This window comes from Bubalus kerabau, chromosome 15, assembly GCF_029407905.1.
Source record: "Bubalus kerabau isolate K-KA32 ecotype Philippines breed swamp buffalo chromosome 15, PCC_UOA_SB_1v2, whole genome shotgun sequence".
NCBI classification, from domain to species: Eukaryota; Metazoa; Chordata; class Mammalia; order Artiodactyla; family Bovidae; genus Bubalus; species Bubalus kerabau.
The window spans coordinates 62,916,089-62,929,817 of record NC_073638.1 but is presented as its reverse complement, the minus strand read 5'-3'; the positions used below and the strand labels follow the sequence as shown (position 1 = coordinate 62,929,817).

General features: G+C 37.5%; 2 protein-coding genes across 10 annotated transcripts in view; one reads left to right on the top strand and one right to left on the bottom strand.

Moving 5' to 3' along the window:
• ELP4 (elongator acetyltransferase complex subunit 4) overlaps nucleotides 1-6,220 on the bottom strand; it is a 244,446-nt gene extending 238,226 nt beyond the window's left edge. For all 5 annotated transcript variants that reach the window (XM_055549205.1, XM_055549209.1, XM_055549206.1 and 2 more), the window contains exon 1: nucleotides 5,847-6,220. In XM_055549205.1, the coding sequence (XP_055405180.1) occupies nucleotides 5,847-6,069 (223 nt within the window). In that variant the 5' untranslated portion in view covers nucleotides 6,070-6,220. The remainder of the gene's footprint in view (nucleotides 1-5,846) is intronic.
• The window catches only part of IMMP1L (inner mitochondrial membrane peptidase subunit 1), a 73,487-nt gene continuing 65,954 nt past the window's right edge, over nucleotides 6,197-13,729 (top strand). For 2 of the 5 annotated variants that reach the window (XM_055549212.1, XM_055549213.1), the window contains exon 1: nucleotides 6,207-6,324. The gene's annotated coding sequence lies outside the window, so the exon portion shown is untranslated. Of the gene's footprint in view, nucleotides 6,325-6,656; nucleotides 6,747-13,729 lie in introns of those variants that run through there. The other 3 variants (XM_055549214.1, XM_055549210.1, XM_055549211.1) reach the window with 3 other exon arrangements.

The window sequence follows — 13,729 nt, the reverse complement described above, 5'->3', positions numbered from 1 at the left end:
CGAAATAATACAGGCACATAACAATATTCCAAGTTTCTAGTCTAGTCTACTATAAAAAAAATTAGCTGCCTTTTTTCCATAACTTAATCTTTATAGGAAGGATTTAGATTTGTTATCTAAACTTCTTTGGGTCTATAGTCATGTCCTCTCAAATTAGGAATTTATATAAGGCCTCCAAGTGGAATATTTAGAGTAGATATTTTTTGTGAATGATATTCACAGTGACATAACGAGAACGGATCAAGAAATAGTTCTCCAATTGAATGATATGATATCTTGCTCAGGTGTCTTGCCCAAAGAAGTACAGTAAGAGCTACTCTCACCATTCTGGCAATTATTTTCTGATTAGAAACAATCAATACATGATACAGTAAATAGATTATATGATAAATGTATTATCAGTATTAATTGTATTACTATATTAACAGTAAACAGCAAATCAGACTATACTATGAAGGTAGTTTTCCACCTGAGTTGAACAATCCACTGTTTCTGGTAATTCAGGAAACAAAAGTTTTAAATATCACATATACTAAAATTATATATGGAAAATTTTTATGTTTGGAAAATGTAAACATTACTTAAAACAAGATAATATGAGGACATTTTAATAATTTTTATCAGCCAAATTAATATTCTATTGGGCTTCTCTTACAAAAAGGCAACCTACTTTTTTTCTAATGGGCTATATTATATAAATTCACTAGACTCAAATTTGAATTGGCCGTAGTAAAGCTGGTCATTTGGAAGGTTAGTCACGGGAAATAAGAAGAAGCCACCTTATTATTTATAAATCAAGCTTTTATTCTATGTATATGAGGTAAAGTGATTTTGACATGGCCATATACACAAACATGTAGCTGTAAAGTTCCTATATTCTTCCAAACTTCATTTTACTGTGTGTAGGACCACATTTCCCCCAAATACTCTGTATAAGGTATTTTGAAATATCTCACTCAATATACTGAGATTCTAGCTATATTTTAAACTAGAGGAAATTTTAATAAGTTAGCAGTCATTCTCCCTATTCAAAATTGAAAAGCTTAACTGGCTAAACACAAGATGCTTGACATGATATATTCAACAAAAGTTAGCTTTCAATACGTTTTTAAATTCAGCAATTCATTAGCAATTTCAAGAGCAGCACAGATTTCACACTAATAGTTCCTAATTAAAACAGAAATATCATTTTCCAATAGTACATTAAAATGTCTGACAGGTAAGTAACAGCGTAAGTAAGCACTTGTCTTAGGAATTCATATAAGGCCTCCAAGTGGAATATTCAGAGAAATAAATGCTTTTTGTGAATGATATTCATAGCAAAATAATGAGAACAGATCAAGAAATAGTTTCCCAATTAAGTATGATACACTGCGCAGGTGGACACACACACAAAGAAGTCAAAAATGGTCTTGTTCAATGCCTTGTCTTCCCTTTAATCATATCAGATAAACCGCCAATATTCTAGGTCACTAAAATAAATTTTTGGTTTTACCTCTAGACCACTTTAAGAAGTATATTTAAGCTCATCTCCAGCTTACTAAAAAAATATGGGAGAAAATTTTATCAACTTGTAAGTTTACACAAGTTTGAAAGCTTGAAAATACTTTTCAAGTAATGTCTTAAAGTATAAAATTCATCAAGCTTTTACATTTTAAAAAAGTGCCAGTATTTTGTCTTAAAAGTAGAAAAAATATAAAAGCTTAAGAAACACTAGAAGATTTAAGATTTTAAGTGTCAATATCTATTTTTTAACTTTTTTAAATATGAAGGAAAGATTTTTAAAAAAAAATCAAGTGAATAGTTAGACAATGATATATTAATTTAAAGGGAGAAAATTCAATCCCTACACAGTTCCCAAAACAAATCTCTAATTAAGCTATACATTTAGGGTAAACAAGGTCAAATTAATATATTAGAATATGAAGGTACATAAGTGATATCTTATTTTACAATAAGGGTAACTCCTTTTTCAAAGTTAAAAGTTTAAGTAAAAGGGAAGAGAAATAAAAGTTAGGAAAGAGAAGTCTTTCATCCTAGTTCTTTTCAGTGCTCTCTATAAATCAGTAGTTTTGCTTAAAATTATAGAAGCAAAACAGGCATCTTAAAGCCACTGAAGGGAAAATGCAATGTAACAGCCATATGCTTCGTTCATAGCAATATCCTTAACTACCTAATTAATGCCACACTTCAAATTAAATTGCAGTTATATGATTAACAAGTCTACTTTTTGTAGGTAAGAAACATCCTAACAACTCTTGGTTATCAGTTATTGGCTTGGCAAACATGGGAATCAAAACAGAAAAGCCATCAACAATGAGAATGGTTCTGCTGATTAAATTTTATGAAACCATTTTGCAAAGGAATGAATGGCATTTGCTTTAAATGTACAGGTGTCAATTGTTAAAATATCACAACCAGGATTATACTAAATAAACAGCCCAAGCTTAATGTACATCATCCCATACTCCAGATTAAGATGTGTCTGTGCTCAGTGGTATTCAACTCTTTGAGACCCCATAGCCTGTAGCCCAATAGACTCTTCTGTCCATGGGATTCTCCTGGCAAGAATATTGGTGTGGGTTGCCATTTCCTTCTCCAGGGGATCTTCCCAATCCAGGGATCGAACACGCTTCTCCTGTGTCTCCGGCATTATGGGTGGATACTTGACCCGCTGAGTTATCAGGTAAGCCAGATTAAAATCTAGTGGAGGAAAGGACTATGCCCACCAGTATTTACTTTTTCAAGACAATGTTGAAAATGGTAGCTACCCTCAAGCTTCTTCAGGGCAGTCTTCCTGGATTATTATTTACCCCAATTCCTATTTCCACTCAGTTGTCTGTCAAAATTTAATAAATTCTGAACACCACCGAGTTTAATCCAGTTAAAACCGAGAAGTCATCTGCCCTTCAAATATCTTTTTGAAGGATGAGCCTGGGAGATAATTTCTCTATGTTAGTCAACATGGCCCTAAAATCAACTATTTTATATTCAAGGAAAAGAGAAATTCTGCCAGAATCTTTTATCTACTATATAATCTCCTTGGAAATTCTTGGGAGAAGAAAAATGAAGTATTTACACACAGTGTCCTCAAATAACAACATAAATATTCTGGAAAGGGACAGTTGAGAAACTGGGTTAGGAAATCCCAGAATGTAAATTAGTCAACTTGGGAAATATAAATCGATATCTAACAATAAAATAAAGAATAAAAGTATTTAATACAATTAGATCATGAAAGTTAAGACGCAGTAATAGAAACGTCTCAAATTTATAAAACACTTTGGAGTAAGCAATGGAAATATTACTATATTGTCAAATAACTAACATTCAATTCGTCTATTTTATGCCTTTCAAATATATTTTGCATCTACTCTTAAAATTACAATAATGTCACAATGGCAGTAGTAAAATATCACTGCAGTGTATGTCAGCAACAATACAATATTTACTTGTTATGCAGTAACTACAGAATACATTTAGGCAACAACAATGTCACAGTATAATTTCATCATTCTGATGTCATAGCATCCTATTATCATTACATTTTATCACTATAAGATTATATTAGACTTGTCACAATCTTGAGTCAGATAACATTTCAGAACATCAGTATAATCTGAATTGCTTTTACTTTTGTGTATACACATTAGCAGCCAAATGTTTCACTTTCAAACAATGGTTTAATGATTAACACATGTATAGGGTTTGCTCCAAAGGGCCACAGAAAATAGAAAATCAAAATATAAAAATGCCATTAGGAAGTTAACAACTAAAATATTTCTAGACATTTTATTATTCCAAATGTAGTAACTCCTGTTATAAGAATGTCTTCAACTTCTGTGCAATTTGAGAATTAACTGTATATGTGCAAAATATATTTCAAAATATCCCCAAACTGATATTTATTTCAATCATTTTAATGAACACTAATTTTTAGCATAAGCTGGTTAGAGTCAAATAAATAGATTCCCCAACTTCAAGCAAATCTGAAGAAATTTAAAATTACAGTTCAAGTTTATATAACTGTAAAAAAAACATAAGGAAGGTGCTTTGGGTCACCTTTCTGGTGGGTGCTTTAAGAGGCTATACAGTTAAATCTTTAGGCTTAGAGTCAATAAATGGTTAAAAACACCTGAAAAGAGTTCTCAAAAATTGGAAGCAATTGCAGCATAGTGCAGAGCATTAAATGTGGAGCCTGAAGATCAGCCAGACTGTCACTAGTTTTGTGACTCTATTCATGTCAGTTAATCGCCAAGTCTGATTTTAGAGTTCAAATACATAATTCTATCCTACATGTTTCATAATCTGTGCACGCTTTTTCCTACACATTATTTTTCTTTAAAAGAACTTATTTAGAATCTGTAAGTACCAGGTACTGTGCTAGTTACATTTTGTTATTCTAATGAGGAACTGAAGATGTAATGTTAGAATATGTGACCTTTTTGTTTGGAGAGTTTCAGGATCAGTGAATGAAGTTACATATTTCCATTGAGTTACCAAAAAAAAAAAAAAATTAAGGACTAGGAACAGCCTCCAAGTTTTACATTTAAATACAAGATGACACCAAGTTAAACTCACAAGGGAAAAAAAGTGAGATAAATATTTGCTAACTAGATATTTTGAATCATTTCTGTTTACAGTACAATGCAATTTAGGAAGGCAACAGAGTTGAAACAATTAAGGGAAATCATTCATATTTATTATTTAAATTTATGTAGAAATAACCAGGATCCAGTTATGGTCATAAAGTAACAGAGGTAAGAAGCCATACTCTTTCTCATTAGCCTTTCTATTGCTAAACCTATCTCAAAAGTCTACCTGTGGGGGAAAAAATTACAGAGTGAAAATGACAAGGGAAGTACAAGAACAATGGCATTTGTAATATTTTATGAAAGTGTACAAGGCTTAACTGACACATCTCACCCTATAATAATAAAATCATGAAATACAAACATGGACCAATTTTAGTAAAGTAGCATTCTGATAGGAATTAACTACTTTACAAGCTTTATTATCACAGTAGCTTTGTCCTACCTATTTAATCTGTTCAGTCTTTTCAACATAATGGTTATTAATCAAGCATATTCTTTAGCAAGCCTTCTCAAGAAAAATTCCAGAGATTTTGGAAAGCCTAAAATCTGGACTTTTTTTTTCGTTAAAATGTAAAATAATTTTAAACATCGTTTGAGATGTAACTCTGGGAAGCAAAATATATAGAGAAAAAAATAACAAAAACAAATATACATATATTTAACGCAGATACTGGGTACATCTGTTAAGGTCAAAGACAGGCTTTCATTACTTGGATCCATCTTAAGCTTTTAACATACATTCTTTTAAAGTCAATATGATTAGTTTAAAGATTGAGAACCAGGAGATAAGCAGTCAGGAGGCGAAAGAGGGGAAGTTACTTTTTCCAGCATTTTCTATTGATTCCCATCAGTCTCAAGTGATAAACTTCTGTAGGTTAGCCCAAACCATGGGCTATCTGGGATTCACATAGGGTGCATTCAAAGGCCAGGACGGGATTCTAGATGAATGCCAAATCGTCTCTGATTCCCCTTGACTAGGAATGCACTAAAGGGTAAAAAGCATGTAGGTTTCCTGTCATAAACGAGAAAAAGGCTGGTGGGCACCAAAGTAGAAACTGGGAGCACAAAACCAGATCTGATTAACAGCATTTAAAGTCTCCATGCAACCCTTCCTCCCCTCCATTAGTCTGGGCCATCCTCTCCAAGTCCGAATGCTGAGAGGTGAGAGACATGTGGGGTCAGGGTGTCTACCCCGGCAGGTCCCCTCCCTCTTTTCCCTCTGCTGAGCCCAGATCTCCGTTCTGAACCGACCTAGGAGCTGGTCCAGGGCTGGCAGCCCGGTTGATACCAGCAGCTGTCCATTCCGCACCGACGGCCGTGTCCCCGCGATGGACACCAGTCGAGAGCAGCCGCTGTCGGCACCGCTGGCTCTGGGACCCCTCCGCTGGAAGCTAGTGACGTTGTTCGTGCTGGCCGCCGCCACCATAGACCCAGTACTCCGAGCGCCGGTGCCGCAGGTCCCTGCTACCGCCATCTTGGGGCTTCTCGCGTTGACCCAATGAGAACTCTGGGAGCTTAAGCCGCGGGCCTGTCACAGTCAGCCCCAAACTCCCGCCTCCTCGACTCTTGAAGCCAATAGGACTGAGGGCTCCCTCTCGAGTCAACCAATTGGAAGGCGTATTGCTGAAAAGTGCATTTACGTCAGGACGGCCGTCTTCTGCAAGGCCCAGGTGAGAAAGAGCCACCTGAGTCCTGGATGAGAGTCTTCCTGGGTTCTTTGGGGTTTGAGGTGGGTAATAGCATTAACGTTCTTCTCGTTTTGAGTGTCTTCATTCACGTTGAATTAAAAAAGAAAAAAAAAAAAAAAAAGGCTGGTGATGGGGTATATCAAGCAACTTTCCTCCTGCACTTTCCTCCTCTCTGTAGTAAACAGGATACCGCCTCCCACCCCAGGCCTTTTCTGATTTCTGAAAGAAAATTCCCTCCGGCATCCTCTTTAGGTCTTTTTCTAAGTAGTTGGGTAACATGGAAGGGATTCAAACTCTTACCTTAATGAGTAGGTTGTTGAGCCCCTGGGCTCGGTTCCTCAGTGCCGGTGGCAGCTGGGTTGGATTTAGACATTAGAGTAAAAACTCTTGAGCTTTGAGGTTTTTTGGTTTCCCTCTGTTTCAAACAGCAGATGACAAACTGTACCTCTCTTGACACGTCCCCGTAAGTTGCTTTCGTTAATTTTAATTAGTGCTTCTGAAAGTCTTAGAGCGCCTTTCCATAAGTGGTGTGAATGATAAGTGTTATTCTGACAACCTTGTTCACACATTTAATTGTCGTTTGCTGTTAAGGCAGCTGCAAATAACATAATACTTTAGTTTTTTGTTTTTTTTTTTTTAACCCGAAAAACTGGTAAGAATTAGATGTGTATGTGCTTTCTTTTTCAAGTGATCTGTGAACTCTGAATCCAGAGTTTATTAGAATATGAATTTTACATGTAATCTAGATTTTGGGAAAAAGCCATGAATTCTTGGATTTAAATTTTGTTTTCACAATTTTGAGCTGGGCGTGGAGTAGGGGGTTGGAGTAAGTAATCTTTGAAGACGTTCATGATTGACAAATGTGTAGACTAAAAGAGTCCCAAGTTATGCTTGCTCTAATACTAATTGGTGGTTTTGACAGTGATCTATGGTGCTAATAAAATTCATCAAAACTTCATGGAAGCTTGCCATTGAATTGTTTTAAATCTCAGTGACTTGTAAAAACTTTTTGGCTGATTCTCTTTGAGATTATGTTGCTGCATAGTGACTTGAGTTTTTCATTTGGGTAGATTTTTGTTTTTTAAAGAAAAATGTTCAGAAAAAAAAAAAAAAGCGTTGCAGTTTAACCATATATCAACTGGAAAGCTTGATCAGGCTTTAGGTGCTTTCATTTAGAGTCTCACCAGTATAATTCTGTGATGCCAATCATTCAGTAAGTAGCTGTTGAGGGTTTACTATCTGCTTGGACCTAAACTTCTCATTTTAGGGCAAAGTAAAAAAAAAACTGTTCTTATTTGGAGGAGATAAGATTAACACATGGATAACAACATAGCAGTTAAAATGATCACAGTGAACAATATATGTTAATATTGTCCTGTAGTAAGTACTCAAGAAGACCAAAACAGAAAGTGACAAAGCACTCTAATAACAAATAGGAACTCCTTAGACAGTTTTGTTGCTCTAAAAACTTTTAAGTACACAAATATTGAAATTCTGTGGATTTATTTACTACATATTTGCTTGTTTTCCACTCTATTTACTTCAGCCTTTAGATTTCTAAAGTGAAAAATTGTTTTTCAGCTTTAACTACAATCCAGGAAGATGTGCATCAATGCATTCCTGAAGTTAACATATAATCTTTGGTACAACATTATCATCAGTTCAGTTCAGTTGCTCAGTCATGTCGGACTCTTTGCGACCTAATGGACTACAGCACGCCAGGCCTCCCTGTCCATCACCAACTCCTGGAGTTTACTCAAACTCACGTCCATTGAGTCAGTGATGCCATCCAAACATCTCATCCTCTGTCGTCCCCTTCTCCTCTCGCCTTCAATCTTTCCCAGCATCAGGATCTTTTCTAATGAGTCAGTTCCTTGCATCAGATGACCAAAGTATTAGAGTTTCAGCTTCAGCCTCAGTCCTTCCAATGAATATTCAGGACTGATTTCCTTTAGGATGGACTGGTTGGATCTCCTTGCTGTCCAAGGGACTCTCAAGAGTCTTCTCCAACACCACAGTTCAAAAGCATCAATTCTAAGGTGCTCAGTTTTCTCTATAGTCCAACTCTCACATCTGTACATGGCTACTGGAAAAACCATAGCTTTGACTAGACAGACCTTTGCTGGCAAAGTAATGTCTCTGCTTTTTAATATGCTGTCTAGGATGGTCATAGCTTTTCTCCCAAGGAGCAAGGGTCTTTTAGTTTCATGGCTGCAGTCACCATCTGTTGTGATTTTGGAGTGCAAGAAAATAAAATCTGTCACTGTTTCTGCTGTTTCCCCACCTATTTGCCATGAAGTGATGGGACCTGATGCCATGATCTTAGTTTTCTGAATGTTGAGCTTTAAGCCAGCTTTTTCACTCCTCTTTCACCTTCATGAAGAGACTCTTTAGTTCCTCTTCACTACTGCCATAAGTGTGGTGTCATCTGCATACCTGAGGTTATTGATATTTCTCCTGGCAATCTTGATTCCAGCTTGTGCTTCCTCCAGCCCAGCGTTTCTCATGATGTACTCTGCATATAAGTTAAATAAGCACGGTGACAGTGTACAGCCTTGACATACTCCTTTCCCAATTTGGAACCAGTCTGTTGTTCCCTGTCCGTTTCTAACTGTTGCTTCTTGACCTGCATACAGATTTCTCAGCAGGCAGGTCAGGTGGTCTGGTATTCCCATCTCTTTAAGAATTTTCCACTGGTGATTCACACATTCAAAGGCTTTGGCATAGTCAATAAAGCAGAAGTAGATGTTTTTCTTGAACTCTCTTGCTTTTTCAATGATCAACAGTTGTTGGCAATTTGATCTCTGGTTCCTCTGCATTTTCTAAATCCAGCTTGAACATGTGGAAGTTCTCTGATCATGTACTGTTGAAGCTTGGCTTGGAGAATTTTGAGCATTACTTTGCTAGCATGTGAGATGAGTGCAATTATGTGGTAGTTTCAGCATTCTTTGGAATTATGTTTCTTTGGGATTGGAATGAAGACTGACCTTTTCCAGTCCTTTGGCCATTACTGAGTTTTCCAAATTTACTGGCATATTGAGTGCAGCACTTGCACAGCCTCATCTTTTAGAATTTGAAATAGCTCAGCTGAAATTCCATCACCTCCACTAGCTTTGTTCATAGTGATGCATCCTAAGGCCCACTTGACTTGTCATTCCAGGATGTCTGGCTCTAGGTGAGTGATCACACCATCATGGTTATCTGGGTCATGATGATCTTTTTTGTGTAGTTGTTTTGTGTGTCTTGCCACCTCTTCTTAATATCTTCTGCTTCTGTTAGGTCCATACCATTTCGGTCCTTTATGGTACCCATTTTTGTGTGAAATGTTTCCTTGGTATCTCTTAATTTTCTTCAAGAGATCTCTAGTCTTTCCCATTCTATTGTTATCTTCTATTTCTTTGCATTAATCACTGAGAAAGACTTTCTTACCTCTCCTTGCTTTTCTTGGAACTCTGCAATCAGGTGGAATCATCTCTCCTTTTATCATTTGCCTTTCACTTCTTTTCTTTTCTCAGCTGTTTGTAAGGCCTCCTCAGATAACCGTTTTGCCTTTATGTGTTTCTTCTTAGGGATGGTCTTGATCATCGCCTCCTGTACAATGTCATGAACCTCTGTCCATAGCTCTTCAGGCATTCTGTCTATCAGATCTAATCCCTTGAATCTATTTGTCACTTGCAGTAAATCATCAAATGATTTAGGTCGTACCTGAATCGTCCAGTGGTTTTCCCCACTTTCTTCAATTTAAGTCTGAATATGGCAATAAGGAGTTCATGATCTGAGCTACTGGCAGCTCCTGGTCTTATTTTTGCTGACTGTATATAGCTTCTCCATCTTTGACTACAAAGAGTATAATCAATCTGATTTTGGTGTTGACCATCTGGTGATGTTCATGTGTAGAGTTGTCTCATGTGTTGTTTGAAGAAGGTGTTCGCTATGACCTGTGCATCCTCTTGGCAAAACTCTGTTAGCCTTTTTCCTGCTTCATTTTCTACTCCAAAGCTAAATTTGCCTGTTACTCCAGGTATCTCTTGACTTCCTATGTTGGCATTCCAGTCCCCTGTGATGAAAAGGACATCTATTTTTGGTGTTAGTTCTAGAACGTCTTGTAGGTCATCATAGAACCGTTCAGTTTCAGCTTCTTCGGCTTTAGTGGTTGGGACATAGACTGGATTACTATGATATTGAATGATTTGCTTTGGAAACGAACAGATCATTCTGTCATTTTTGAGACTGCACCCAAGTACTGCAGTTTGTACTCTCTTGTTGACTATGAGGGCTGCTCCATTTCTTCTAAGAGATTCTTGACCAGGGTGGTAGATATAATGGTCATATGAGTTAAATTGGTCTATTTGCCCATTCCAGTTCATTTTAGTTCACTGATCCCTAAAATGTCAATACTCATTCTTGCCATTTCCTGTTTGACCACTTCCAACTTACTGTGATTTATGAACCTAAAGTATTCCAAGTTCCTATGCAATATTGGTCGTTACAGCATCAGGCTTGACTTCTGTTAGCAGCCATATACACAACTGTGCATTGTTTTTGCTTTGGCTCTGTCTCTTTATTCTTTCTATAGATATTTCTCTATCCTTCTCCCTTAGCATATTGTGCACCTGGGGAGTTCATTTTTCAGTATCCTATCTTTTTGCCTTTTCATACTGCTCGTGGGGTTCTCAAGGCAAGAATACTGAAGTGGTTTGTCATTCCCATCTCCAGTGGACCACGTTTTGTGAGAACTCTATACTGTGACCTGTCTGTCTTGCATGGCCCTGCACAGCAAGGCTCATACTTCATTGACTTAGACAAGGCTGTGATCCAAGTGATCAGTTTGGTTAGTTTTCTGAAGTTGTGGTTTCCATTTTGTCTGCCCTCTGATGGATAATGTTCATGGATAGATGACTCAATATTTTCAGTGTCAGTTCTTCCATAATTGATTCGTAGATTTCATGCACTCCCAGTTAAAATCCCAGCATGTTTTCATGGATGTTAACAGACTGGTTCTATAGTTTATACGGAAAGACAAAAGATCTAGAATAGCAAACACAATATTGAAGAACAGAGATGTAGTACTGACACTACCTGACTTCAAGACTTACTGTAAAGGATTAGTGGAGCAGCATACAGAATCCAGAAATAGACCCACATGAATATAGTGAACTGATCTTAGACAAAATGAGCAAAAGCAGCACAGTGGAGCAAAGATAGTCTTTGCTTTGTAACAGTCAGCCATATACATGCAAAAATAAATAAGTAAATAAATCTTGACACAGACTTTACTTCAGAAAAATTAACTCAAAATGAATTGCATACATATGTGTAAAATAAACTATAAAACTCATATAGGATAACATCAGAGAAAATGTAGCTTACCTTGGGGATGGCAATGACTTTTTAGGTACACCAAAGACATCATCTGTAAAAGAAGGAGTAGATAGGTTGGACTTCATTAAAATTAAAATCTTCTGCTGTGCGAAGGACAGTATCAAGAGAAGAGAAGACATGCCACAGACTGGGAGAAGATAATTGCGAGGGCTCACTTGATAAAGGGCTGTTATCCAAAATATACAAAAGTCATACTCTTACCATTTGTTGTTGTTAGTCAGTTGCTCAGTCCTGTCCAGCTCTTTGAGACCCCATGGACTGCAGCATGCCAAGCCTAAGTCCTCCACTATTTCTCAGAGTTTGCTCAAATTCATGTCCTTTCAGTCTGTGATGCTGTCTAACCATCCTCTGCTGCCCCCTCCTTCTTTTGCCTTCAATATTTTCTACCATCAAGGTCTTTTCCAGTGAGTCAGCTTTTTGCATCAGGTGGTCCAAGTATTGGAGCTTCAGCATCAACCCTTCCAATGAATATTCAGAACTGATTTCCTTTAGGATTGATTGGTTTGATCTCCTTCCAGTCCAGGGGACTCTAAAGAGTCTTCTCCAGCACCACAATTCAAAAGCATCGATTCTTCAGTGCTCAGTCTTCTTTATGGTCCAACTCTCACATCTGTGCATGACCACTGGAAAAACCATAGCTGTGACTGTATAGACATTTGTTGGCAAAGTGATGCCTCTGCTTTTTAATACACTGTGCTGGTTTGTCATAACTTTTCTTCTAAGGCATAGCATCTTTTAATCTCATGATTGCAGTCACCATCTGAGTGACTTTGGAGGCCAAGAAAATAAACCCGTTGCTTCCACTTTTTCCCCTTCTATTTGTCATGAAATGATGGAACCGGATGCCAGATCTTAATTTTTGAATGTTAAGTTTCAAACCATCTTTTTCACTGTCCTCTTTCATCCTCATCAAGAGGCTCTTCCAGTTCAATTCAGTCATGTTTGACTCTTTGCTGCCCCATGGACTGCAGCACACCAAGCCTCCCTGTCCATCACCAACTCCAGGAGTTTACTCAAACTCACGTCCATTGAGTCAGTGATGCCATCCAACCATCTCATCTTCTGTCATCCCCTTCTCCTCCCACCTTCAATCTTTCCCAGCATCAGGGTCTTTTCTGATGAGTCAGTTCTTTGCATCAGGTGGGCAAAGTATTGGAGTTTCAGCTTCAGCCTCAGTCCTTCCAATGAATATTCAGGAGTGATTTCCTTTAGGATGGACTGGTTGGATCTCCTTGCAGTCCAAGGGACTCTCAAGAGTCTTCAACATCACAGTTCAGAAGCATCAGTTCTTCAGCACTCAGCTTTCTTTATAGTCCAATTCTCACATCCATACGTGACTACTGGAAAAATCATAGCTTTGACTAGACGGACCTTTGTTGGCAGAGTAATGTCTCTGCCTTTTAATATGCTGTCTAGGTTGGTCATATCTTTTCTTCCAAGGAGCAGACATCTTTTAGTTTCATGGCTGCAGTCACCATCTGCAGTGATTTTGGAGCCCCCCAAAATGAAGTCTCTCACTGTTTCCACTGTTTCCCCATCTATTTTCCATGAAGTGATGGGACCAGATGCCATGTTCTTAGTTTTTTGAATGTTGAGTTTTAAAGAAGCTCTTCGTTCCTCTTCATTTTCTCCCATTAGAGTGGTATCATCTGCATATCTGAGGTTATTGATATTTCTCCTGGCAATCTTGGTTCCGGCTTGGGATTCATACAGCCCAGCATCTTGCATGATATACCCTTCATGGAAGTTAAATAAGCAGGGTGACAATATATAGCCTTGTACTCCTTTCCCACTTTTGAACCAGTCAGCTGTTCTATGTCCGGTTTTAACCGTTGCTTCTTGACCCGATGACAGGTTTCTTAGGAGACAGGTAAGGTGTTCTGGTATTTCCATCTTTTAGAACTTTCCTCGGTTTGTTGTGATCTACACAGTCAAAAGCTTTAGTGTAGTCAGTGTAGCAGAAGTAGATGTTTTTCTGAAATTCTCTTTCTTTCTCCATGATCTAAGGAATGTTGTAATTTGATCTCTTCTTCCTCAGCCTTTTCTAAATCCAGCTTGTACCTC